The sequence below is a fragment of the Hypanus sabinus genome, chromosome 12, assembly GCF_030144855.1.
Source record: "Hypanus sabinus isolate sHypSab1 chromosome 12, sHypSab1.hap1, whole genome shotgun sequence".
Lineage (NCBI taxonomy): Eukaryota > Metazoa > Chordata > Chondrichthyes > Myliobatiformes > Dasyatidae > Hypanus > Hypanus sabinus.
The window spans coordinates 26,053,594-26,066,243 of record NC_082717.1 but is presented as its reverse complement, the minus strand read 5'-3'; the positions used below and the strand labels follow the sequence as shown (position 1 = coordinate 26,066,243).

Genomic DNA, 12,650 nt, shown 5'->3' with positions numbered 1-12,650 from the left:
CTGCAGCCAATGTGAAACATCAGCCTTGTTTTTAAATCCATTCAAGGCTTAACCTTTCCCTTTTCATTAGTGATCCACTGTACTGACACTCCAGAGTTTGTCCATTTTTATTGTGGGAGTTTGAAGTACATATTTGAGGTAGAGTTTGTTATGTCTAGCTGTCTGAGGTATTTCAGTTGATCAGTGGTAGCATTCGTGTAGTAAAAGTGACCAAACATGTTCCAAGGACTTAACAGTAGGCTTTATTTTTCAATCATATTTACTTTGGTTAACTGGTTTTACTTTCTTTTAAGCATTATTGCTGATGTAGCTATAGGATGCAGGTAAGCCATTTTGTAACACACTAATTTGGCAGCTGTGCCATCTTCCATCATCTTGAAGGAGATGAGCAGTGGCATTCTACCTGTATCAGAGGACCTCACCTTTCAGACCTTAAGGACCCTATCCAGTTTGTGAAGGAACATGGTTTCCTGACACAGGACATGATGAAAGTAAATGACAGTAAATGCTCGGCTGGAGCCACCCAAAAAACTGACCCACTCTCCCAGCAAACACAAAGTCTGATTCCATGAGAAAGGCAGAACAAGGCTAGTGTAATGATTTTTAGAAAGTACTTATTACAGGCAGTGCTAAAATCATGTTGGTAGTGCATATTTTCTATCAGATCTTTACTTTATGTACAGAGACAAATTAAAATGGTGATCTCTTTTCTCTGTTTCAAAACCAGAAGGATTTTGCTTCTCATTTGATTAATGAAAGCCAAACTTCCTGTTCAGCAGCTCCATGGTGTGAAGTGACTTGGGCAAGTATTTTAAGAGAATCACTGCTCCTGTTAGTGTGGTGATTACTCCGATAACCGTTAACATGGAATTAATTACCTGAAAGGAAAATACAGGAATTTACTATCAGCATAGCCACACAGTTATACAATAGCTTACCAGCAATATTTCTTTCAGAGTTAATAGAGAAATTGACAGTGGCAGGACTCAAAATGTCATGAGATTAACTTGATGGACATCAAATGTGTGTAGAATTTGTCATTTCCTAAGGTGTAGGAGCAGAATTGAGCCATTTGGCCCATCAAGTTTGCTCTGCCATTCAATTACGGCTGATTTATTATCCCTGTCAACCCCATTTCCCTGCCTGCTTTTTGTAACCTTTGATGCCCTCACTAATCAAGAATCTGTCAAGTTTAATTGTCATATGCACGGATACATCCAAACAAAAGTGTTCCTCTAGGCTCAGGGTGAAAAAACACCCAACACACGTAGTTACAATAACAGTCAGAAAATAATTGCTCAAGTCTGCGTGGCATTGCTGAAGACTGATCTGCTTTAAAGATACTCAGTAACTCTGCTGCCACAGCTGTCTTTGGCAATGAATACCATAGACTCACCTGGCTTAGCAATTTCCTCCTCATCTCTGTTAAAAGTCCAGATTCAGGGAATGTGGGCTTCACAGACTGAGCCAGCATTTAGTTACTCATCTCTAATTGCCTTTGCAAAGGCAGTGGTGAACTGCCTCTTGAACTACTGCAGTACTTAAGAAAGTTGTGGGTATACAGCTACAACACTGACAACTACCTGGCAAGGTGGAAAATTACCCAGCTATGTCCTATACACAAGAAACAGGGCAAGATCAACTCAGCCAATTACTACCCTGTCAGCCTATTCTCAATCAGCAAAATAATGGATGGGTCATCAACCATGCTATCACACAGCAACTACTCAGCAATAACCTGCTTACAGATGCCCAGTTTGAGCTCCGTCAAGGCTACTCAGCTCCTGACCTTATCACCTCCCCAGTTCAATCATGGACCAAAGAGCTAAATACCACAGGTGAGGTGAGCATGATAGCCTTTGACATCAAGGCAGCATTTGACCAAGTATGGCATCAAAGTGCCCTAGCTAAAAAGGAGTCAATGAAAACTCTCCGCTGGTTGGAATTATACCTGACGCAAAAGAAGATGGCTGTGGTGGTTGGAGGCCAGTCATCTCATCCTTAGGACATCACTGCATAAGTTCCTCAGGGAAGTGTCCAAGGACTAACAATCTTCACGTGCTTCATCAATGACCTTCCTTCCATTATAAGGTCAAAAGTGGAGATGTTCACAGATAACTGTGACTTCTCAGATAGAGAAGAAGTTCATACCCAAATGCAGCAGGACCTGGACAATATCCAGGCTTGGGCTGACAAGTGGCAAGTAACATTCGAGCCACCCAAGTGCCAGGCAATGACCATCGCCAACAAGGGAGGCTCTAACCATTGTCCCTTGACATTCAGTGGCATCACTATCACTGAATCCTATACTATCAACATCCTGAGGCTTACCATTGACAGAAAACTGAGCTAGTCTAGCCTTATAAATGCAGTGGCTACCAGAGCAGGTCAAAGGCTAGGAATCCTGTGGTGTGTAACTCGCCTCCCAACTTCCTAAAGCCTGTCCACCAGGTCAGGAGTGCAGTGGAATACTCACCACTCACTTGGATGACTGCAACTCCAACAACACTCGAGAAGCTTGACATCATCCAGTACAAGGCAGTCCCCTTGATTAGTACCCCTTCCTCAAGCATCCAGTCCCTCCACCATCAACAAACAGTTGCAGCAGTGTGTACTATCTACAAGATGCACTGCAACAACACACCAAAGTTCCTAAGGCAGCACCTTCCAGACCCACGGCCACCACCATCTAGAAGGACGAGAACAGCAGATACGCAGGAACACCACCACTTGGAAATCCCTCTCCAAGTCACTCAGCATCCTGACTTGGAAACATAATTGCCGTTCCTTCACTGGGTCAAAATCAAGGAATTCCCTTCTCCAACAGCCCTGTGGGTGTACCTACAACTCGGGGACTGCAGCGGTTCAAGAAGGCAGCTCATCACCACCTTCTCAAGGGCAACTAGGGATGGGCAATAAATGCTGGCCAAGCTGGTAAGCCCACATCCTGTAAATGAGTAAATAAAAATACACACAATGCTGATAGGGGCAGAACTGTAGGATTCTGTCCCAGCAATGACTAAGGAACAGTGAGTCAGGATGATGTGTGGGTTTAAAGGCAACTTCCAATTAGTGATGTTCCTATAATCTTGCTGTCTTTCTCTAGCTGGTAGATGTTATGGGTTTGGAAGGAGCTATGTAAGGGGTCTTGCAGAATTGCTACATTGTATCTTGCAGATGGTACAAGCTGCTGCTATTGTGCATTGATAGTGAAGTGTGTGAATGACTATGGATAGGGTGCCTATCAAACAGACTGCTATGTCCTGTATGGGCTTGAGCTTCTCAAATGCTACTGAAGCTACACTTATCCAGGCAAGTGGAGAAAATTCCACCACACTCCTGACCTGAGCCTCACAGATGGTAGATACACCTTGAGAGTCAGGAGGAGAATTAATTGTTATTGGATTCCTTGTCTAAGACCTATTCTTGTAGCCACATTGTGTATAGAGTCATTAAGAAGTACACCAGGCCATCAGACTGATTAATTCACACTGATACAATTGTATTTCTATGCTATATTGACTGTCCTGTTGTACTTACTATTTATTACAAATTACTATAAATTGCACATTTAGACAAAGACAAAGATTTTTACTCATATGTGAAGGGTGTAAGAAATAAAGTCAATTCAATTCACAGAAACAGGCCCTTTGGCTCATCTATTCAATGCTGAACCATTTAAGCTGCCTACTCCCATCAACTGCACCATCACCATAGCCCTCCATACCCCTACCATCCATGAACTTGTCAAAACCGCTGAAATATTCAAATCTTGCATGCACCACTTACACTGGCAACTCGTTTCACACTCTCATGAACCTCTGAGTGAAGACAATTCCCCTCAAGTTCTTCTTAAAACTTTTTACCTTTCACCCTTAACTCATGACCTCTGGTTGTAGTTTCACCCAACCTCTGTGGAAAAAAAAGCCTGCTTGCATTTACCCTATCTAACGTCTCACCTCCTGTATTCAATACTTCGATCAATGAAGACCAGTGTGCCAAAAGTTTCAATTAATTAAATTTATTTATAAATTACATCCATCCCACAACACGAGGGAGTAAAATTCTTTGTGTTATGACTCTGTTGCCATGTACAAACATGGGAGTTTACAAGTCTGATGGTTTGTAGAAAGAAGCTGTCCCATAGCCTGTTGGTCCTGGCTTTAATACTGCAGTAGCATTTGCCAGATGGTAGCAGCTGAACCAGTTTATGGTTGGGGTGACTAGTGTCCTTGATGATATTCCAGCCCTTCTTTATGCACCTGCTGCTATATATGTCCTCAATGGAGGGAAGTTCACATCTACAGATGCGCTGAGCTGTCCGTATCACTTTCCGCAGTGCCCAGCGACCGAGATTGGTGCAGTTCCCGTACCAGGTAGTGATACAGCCAGTTAGGATTCTCTCAATGGTGCCCCTGTAAAAGGTCTTGAGGAATTTTGTCTGAGGTCTTAACAAGATCTGTCTTCACAACCGCTCCACTATCTGTTCTGGCACTCTGGTTTTCATCACCCTGCAACTATAGTTTAAACCCCACCCCTCCAACGTGCAGCACTTGCAAACCTACCCACTTGCTGAGGACTCAATCTGAGATGCCCCAGGTTCTGACACCTCCGAGGCAACACATCTCATTCTTGTTTACAGAACCTCCTTTCTGTTCTCCTAACTAATGAACCCCTTGTCACCACAACTCACCTCTTCTCCCCACTTCCCTTCTGAGTTGTGGAGCCACACTAGTTGCTAGAGGCCTGCCGCTTTTTCATCCCGCCAACAGTATACAATGTGGTATACCTGTTGTTGATTGGGATAGCCACAGGGGCACTCTACACTGGTTTTTTAACCCCTTTCTCCTTCCTGAGTGTCACCCAGTTTCCTGTGTCTACCTCTCTGTGGCCTATCTATCACCTCCCCAGTCTCCCAGACAATGCGAAGTTCATAGAGTTCCAGCTCCAACTCCTTAACATGGATTGTTAGAAGCTGCAGCCAGATGCACTTCATGCAAGTGAAGTGCTCAGGGACACCAGAAGTCTCCCTGCCTTCCCAAGCATTCCACTATCCTGCCTGGCCTAACTACTGGTTTATTTTTGTCTTCTCTAACTGAAGCCTCTCTCGCAGAAGCCTCAAAGAGCTGAAGCCTCAAAATCTGTCCACTCCTCTCTTGCCCCTGCCTTACTTTAATTGGTTTTTGTCAATCAATCCCGAACTCTGATTGGGTGCTGCTCAAAGCGCCAAACTGCCACAAGTTACTGCCTTTTCTACTCGATCGGCAAACTTGTGTGAAATACGTCTCCTCCGGCTTCCAATGTCCAATTTGGCACTGGAATTATATATGGCTATTGAAGTTTAGTTTCTGGCGAATGGTACCTGCAGTATATTTGTAGCCGGGGATTGAGTAACGGTAATACCATTCAATATTAGCAGGTGATTGCTGATTTTGTCTCATTGGATACTACTGACAGACATTTTTATGTTGTGACTGTCACTTGCCACCTATCAGCTCAGATCTGGATATTATCCAGGTCCTGCTAAGATATTGTGAATGATACTAAAGAAGATGAGATTACCAACAACCTGAAGACGTCTGGGCCTAGGCCACCAACCTGAGGAACGCCAGCAGAGGTGTTCTGTAGTGGAGATGATTGATGTACAAATCAGCTCAACCATCATCTTTTGTATTAGGTATGTTTCCAACTAGCTGAGGGATCTTCCCCCTGCATTCACATTGAATCTATTTTAGCCAGGACTCCTTGATGGCTAAATGCCATAAATTACTTTTTGATGTCAAGAGGAGTCATTCACATGCGTCCTCCAGAATTCAGTTCTATTGCCAATATTTGGACAGAGGCTATAATGAGGTCCACAGCCAAGAGACATTAGCATAAGCCAAAGTGTGTTTAGTAAGTGTGTTGTTGCTAAGTGCTGCTTGATAACCCCTTCTGTTACTTTGCTGATGCTCAAGTCCCCATTGATCAATGTTTATCAATGCACTATTGAAAGCATCCTCTCTGGAAGCATTATGGCTTAGTACGGGAACTGCACTGCATGTGACCACATGAAATTGCAGAGTCGCGGACATAAACCAGCTTCCCCTCCATAGATTGTCTACACTTACCGCCTCAGTAAAGCAGCCAGCATAATCAAAAACCAAACTCATCCCCTCTTGCTTTATGCGGTAGATACTATACCATGTACCACCAAGCTCAAGGACAGCTTCTATCCATTGTTGTAAGACTATTATAGTATGATAAATTGGACACATAAGCACACAATCTACATTATGATCTTGCACCTTGTTGTCTACCTGCACTGCACTTTCTCTGTAGATGTTGCATTTTGTTCTGCATTGTGTTCTTTTCTTTAACTGTGATCTACCTCAATGCATCGTGACTGATTTGATCGGTACGAACAGTATGGAAGAAAACCTTTTCACTGTACCTCGTTATGATAAACCAATACCACACAAATGGGCTGGTAGTTGGCTGGGATGGATTTGTCTTTTGCCGGGTAGTCAACAATCATAGTGGCAATTTTCCACTATCATGATGTCATTTGAAATGAAAGTAGCCTAAATATGTCTACCTGCCTTCAACCGATTTGAAACTGGTAGGTGAAGTACAGCATTTAGTGAAGTTCTATTCAGTACACTGTTGCTTTTGGAATCACCAGCACAGTGACTATACACTCCTGCCTATGCATGAGGTTTGTACATAATTTTACCTGGAAAATGGAATCCTTACTTATCATTATATTATCTTCAGATTTTCAGAATGAATCAAAAGTTTTTTTTAAAAAATTAGGATATAAAATGTTAAAACTTGATACCTTGCGCTGCCACTGATTGCGTTTTATCACCTCATGGTAACGTATTCTGCTAAAAGTCACCTAAAATGAAAGAGCAATAGAAAGAATTGAAACTGACGTGATTGCTTCATCTTGTATAATATACAGAGTTTAGAAACTGAAACTTGTCTCACCATGGTGTATAATGGCACAACAGTGTTCGGCAAGCAGAAGTGGAGGAAGCTATCCACATATTTACGGAAAATAAACCACTTTGAGTTCACATGCTTACGCATCTAAAAGCAGACAGCAAAAGCAAAAATCATGTTACAATGACAACCAAAAACTGAAGAGCAAATAAGTGAAGCAAAAACATCTTCCACCCGAATGTAATGTTAGCTGAGCATCAGTTAGAAAGTGGTTTTGGAGATATTTAGTATTTCATTGCCATGTCCAAGGGGGTGGGGGGGGGGAGAGAAGAGTTCCTCCTGGTTTCACACTCTCCTCTGCAAGTCCTTCACAATTTCTAGGATTGTAAGTGGTTGTTTTGTGGCTGATGCACCATCAATAACTCACCGAGATGTGAGGCGAGATATCGGCTTTTATTGACTGAAAGAAAGAACAAGCAGCAATTGACCACCATGCTACATCCTGGAGACTGAGAGGCAGGGCTCAGGCCCCAATCATCTTTATACCGGGGTCTGTGGGAGGAGCCACAGGAGCAGTCAGCAGGGGGGAGCGTGTCCAGACAGGTATATGTAGCTCACCACAGGCCCTTTCACAACCAGTGACCTGCAGAGTTTGTCCAGGTGGTGTCCTCAGCTCCCAGTCTCTGGTTAGTATCATTACATCTCCATACAACAAGAAAAGGCCTTTCAGGTCAGAGCAAGTACACTGAGCAATCCCATACCCCTTTTCATTTCCCCCAAGACCTTTCCTCACCATATTCCAGTAACTTCTACCACCCACACTTCACAGTGGCCAAGTCACTGGGAGAACATACAAACTCCACCCAGTTAGCATTAGAGGTGTAGATTACACCCTGGTCACTGGAGCTCTATGGCATTAGCAGACATCCCAGCTCTCCCAGAAGTCCAGGAGTCTCCCGCATACTGATAGCGGCTCCCTGATGCCCACAACTTATATGCAATATCCCAGAAATAGATTTTTTTTTGGGGGGGATGGGGGAGGTGGAAGAGGGAGGGTGGGGGGAGGAGAGATATTCCAAAAAACATACTTCAACCCAAACTACACTAAAGTGTACCCCTGCTTAATAGGGGTCAAAAATAATGACAGTGTTGCTCACTACTGTGTTTGCAACAGTGACTTTTCTATTGCCCCAGTGGGTTAAAATGTAAAAGACATGTTGAGGTGAGTTTAACAGGTGTCATTCGTTCATTAGCATAGCTAACGTTATTTAAACTAGCTGGCTAGCTGCTGAGGAGATACTCTAATGCAGACATTCCACCTCTCCCGGGAGTCTCCCGCAAACTGGAGCTACGTCCCTGAAACAAAATTTTGCAGGGTGGGATGTCTGCATTAGGTCTACCAGCTGTGTCACTGAGATGACTACAATGTTGCCTCCTTGATTTACTGAAGACTAAAGGCCTCATGCTAAAATATATTTCTTGGCCTCAAGGGTTTGTAGCTGAGACAAATCTGATACTGAATAAAATCCATTTTCTATCCATGCTCCCTTAGAAATACCAATATTATTCAGAAGCTGCATTATCCCAGCCTCCACAGAGGAACTAACAGACCCTCATAAGCACAAACTAGAATTGTTGCTCTTGAACAGACCTTGCTTTAATCAACTACCATTCCAAACAATGAGTGAAATAAGGAACTTATTGCACAATGGTCTGCCCATGTGATCTGAAAATGCAAAGTTCAGAAAGCAAAAGAATCTAGACTGGGAATCTTGTCATCAAGTTATTACATGCTTATTACAAGTAGAATCCTTGAACCCGTGTCCCCTACCTCCACGTAGTTGTACATAGCCAGATCACTTATTGCATGATCATCGGGTACACGCAGCCTTGAAAATTCAGGAAGACACTTAGCTGCAATACAGAAATAAACACATTTCAAAAAAAGGTGATAGGTGAAGCCATGTGTATGGGAAGGGTTAAGGGCTGCAGGAGAAGGAATCTGATAGAAGACAAGAATGTACTGAAGGAGAAAGGGAAGTGGGGGGGAGAGATCTGGGGTAAGAAGATGAGCAGGTGAGAAGAGGCAAAAGGCCAGGGTGGGGAATAGAGGAAGAGGGGAGGGGAGGGAAAATACAAAAGCCTGAAAACACCAGGCTCAAGTATAGCTTCTACCCCACCATTATAAGACTATTGAATGGTTCCCTTGTACAACAAAATGGACTCTTGTTCTCATAATCTACCTCTATGTACTGGCAACACACACAAAATGCTGATGGAACACAGCAGGTCAGGCAGCATCTATAGGGAGAAGCGCTGTTGACGTTTTGGGCCGAGACCCTTCATCCAGACAGCACTTCCCCCTATAGATGCTGCCTGACCTGCCATGTTCCACCAGCATTTTGTGTGTGTGTTGCTTGAATTTCCAGCATCTGCAGATTTCCTCATGTTTGCCTCTATGCACTGGGCCTTTTTCTGGAGCTGTTACATTTTATTCTGCATTTGGTTATTACTTTACCTTGTCCTACCTCAATGCACTATGTAATGATTTGAAATGCAAGAACAGTATGCAAGCTTTTCACTTGGTACATGTGACAATAATAAATGAATCCCAAGTGTTTGAAAATATACCATTAGGAATGTGTTAAGTTTGAATTCAGATAAGTTATTAAAACATAGGTGTGCAGATTTGAATTAAAGTAGTAGTATCAACATTGTAATACCAATATTTCTAGTCTCACAGGTTACAGGTTGGTATTTTAGGTATTTAAGTTTTGGAAAATACTTAGCTGCTGATTCTAACAGACTGGAACCTCTGCTGTGCACTTAAATGGAAGTACACTCTTACCGAGTGAAATTCCAGGGTACATCACGTGAAACTATTGCAAGCTCATCAGATGGGGAGCTAGCAATTCCTACAAAGTGTATATTAGTGATGTTATGGGAGAAAGATGATAATATTGCAACATTACAATCTCCACCATATTTATAGACTTACACAGGTCATTGTTAAACTGGTCCATTAATTCATCAAAGACAATGCAGTCTTCAAAGCCCTTGATGAAAAGGAAGAAAATAAAAACAATTGAAGCTTCAATAACAGAAGAGATTTCCCTCTTCACATGCTCATGAAAATGAATTTCCCTCTTCACATGAAAATGGATTAGCTCCAATGTACTTTGGAATCTTCTCATTCCACGTGCTTCAATGCACCATTATTGGTGATTTCCTACATCAAATGGAGTGTCTAAAGGTGCTTGCACTCATAACTAAACAATTATTTTACTTTCTAGTTCAAACTAGTAACTGAAGATATCTTCAGAAAACTATACCTTTACTCACACCACTTGTATGCAAAACATCAGACTTTTATTAAATTATTCTCACAGACCTTTCTTATAAAAAAGGGATCAACATCAATCTAACCTTTTCATGCCTAGATTTTCCCTTCAAACTGCCCTTGCGATTAATCATTTCAGTTGCTTGGCATGAAAGATAAAAAGTTCTTCTAGTAGAGGTCAAAGAGTTAGAGTTTAAAGCACCATGCTGTGCATAGTGCCAGCCACAAAAAAAAATGGACTGATGTAGCAATCCAAATAATGGTCTCAGAAATCAGAAATACAATTTATTTTAAGAATTATTCAGGAGAGCCACTTATTTGGGACAGCTCTTAAACAACAAAAGCTAATTGAGAAAATCACCAGGATTCTTTTTATTTAGAACATTAGAAAATTGTTGACGAAACAGGCCATTCGGCCCAACAAAAGTTGCCAAATTCCTATTCATATAGTGTGTTGAAATAACTATTGAGTTTAGCTTTGAAAATCCGTTAGGTACTACTCTCAACTACACAGCTTGTAGCTTGTCCTGTGTAAAGAAATGCTAGTTTGAAATCTCCCCTTAACCAGGCTCCACCTATGGCCTTGTGTCCTTCATGGTGGATTAATTTTGAAGTAACATCTGGCATCCACCTTGGTCATAGCCTCAAAGAGCCTGAACACTCCTCTCATGTCTCCTCTCATTCAATGTCTACTTCGGCTAAAACGATTCATTTCTTTCAATCTTTCTTTATAGCTCATACCCTGCAGATCTGGAATTATTCTAGTCGCTCCACTCTGAACTCTTTAAGTCACTAAGCCACTTGATTAGGATAAAGACTGCCACCGAACAGTTTCTAACCTGTGTCAGTTGTGTGTACTTTTGTGGCTGTTAGACACTATACCATGCTTACAGCAAACAGTTTTTAAACAGCATCAGCCGTGCGTGTCTGTGTTCAAAAAGCAGTACTTTATGTCACCAAGAGTTACGGAAAATAAGCAGCAAGACAATTCAGAACCGTTTTGTTCACTGCAGTTTCAAGCATTCTTCAGGCTTGGAGATGCTAGAAATGGCTGAAAGTGAAAATGAAATGATTTCACTACTTCCGGTTAGGAACTATGAAGAATTTGAAAGTGTCGACAATTACCTTGAATGTTACAATGAAAGGGAAGATTTGGAGGCTGCAGTCATCAAAAGCATTGTATGAAGGCAGTCTATTATCTGCACTAGGTGTCTGCACTGATTTTGTTCATTTACAGTCTATCAAAAAACATGGCCGCATACACTGGATGAAATACACTTTTGATAACTATTGGGAACTAATAGAGTTATATAGTTCTTTAGCAGTAGCCCAATTTGTTCTGTGTTTTATTTAAATACTTAAATGTTACTCAGTTAAATTTTAGTTTGTCTTTTTTTTAATACCTTTAACTATTCTCATCAAACTTTAGATTGGGACAGCCGCTTTGGGCTAAAATGTACTAGTCCCGATGTGTCTCAATAACAGAATCCACCACATTTCACTGCTATAAATAGAATCAAGTTTCATTGGTCACCTTAGGATAGAATTATCCCAAATGAAATAATGAAGCAATGTGCAGATAATTAGTGGAAGGTACAATATAATAAAAAATTAGGTTTCACCAAGGACTGGCAATTTAAGGAGGCTGTTCAAGGCTGGTTATAGTTTCCATATTCTGGGGCTTCTACGAGCTTCTTAAAATATGACAAACAAAATATGGCATTAAATTCAATCTGTAGCCTAACCAGTGTTTTCATTGAAAATTTAATTTATCATACCTGAAGCTGCATGTAGTGAAAAGTTTGATAAAATACTTGTTTACAAAACGTCTCATATCATCAAAATCTTGAGAAGTAATTGAAAGAATTTAAGAAGGGCAGATGAATATTCAGATTTTAACCCAGTTGCAGTCTACATAATGGATGAACAGAAGGCTTTGGATACTCAGCACTTACAGCATTCATGCCTTGCCCATAAAAAGGAACTACTGCGTGAGCTGCATCTCCCATTAGCACACACCTGGTCCCAATGTGATAGGAGGAACACTTCACGGAGATCATTGCTTGGGCTGGCAAACGAAAGTAATCCCACTTCAGTGCCTCACTGCAAAATAATGCCCTATTTGTCATCCACAACTCTTCACAATAGTGAACATTAAAGTCAGGCAAATAAATAATTATTCCTGCTTTTCTTTGCTTCCCTCTACCTTTCCATCTCATCCCTCAGCTGGTTCCCTCTCTCTATAAAGTAATTACATTGCATTATGTATCCATGTGTTTGCTTTACTTCAATGAAACAAGATTTATTCATTTGACAACTGCATATTATAATAGCAGAATCCCCGATAACTTAGCACCCAACCCAAATTTTAAGGGTGCCTAGT

The 12,650-nt window shown here is 41.6% G+C and overlaps 1 protein-coding gene across 1 annotated transcript in view; it reads right to left on the bottom strand.

The window, feature by feature from the left end:
- Window positions 1-246: 246 nt before the first annotated feature.
- The window catches only part of LOC132402716 (kynurenine 3-monooxygenase-like), a 45,028-nt gene continuing 32,624 nt past the window's right edge, over window positions 247-12,650 (bottom strand). Inside the window, exons 10-15 of the mRNA XM_059985677.1 lie at window positions 12,223-12,370; window positions 9,926-9,983; window positions 8,759-8,841; window positions 6,973-7,074; window positions 6,821-6,880; window positions 247-878 (exon numbers count right to left, since the gene is read on the bottom strand). Of these exons, the coding sequence (XP_059841660.1) occupies window positions 750-878; window positions 6,821-6,880; window positions 6,973-7,074; window positions 8,759-8,841; window positions 9,926-9,983; window positions 12,223-12,370 (580 nt within the window). The 3' untranslated portion in view covers window positions 247-749. The remainder of the gene's footprint in view (window positions 879-6,820; window positions 6,881-6,972; window positions 7,075-8,758; window positions 8,842-9,925; window positions 9,984-12,222; window positions 12,371-12,650) is intronic.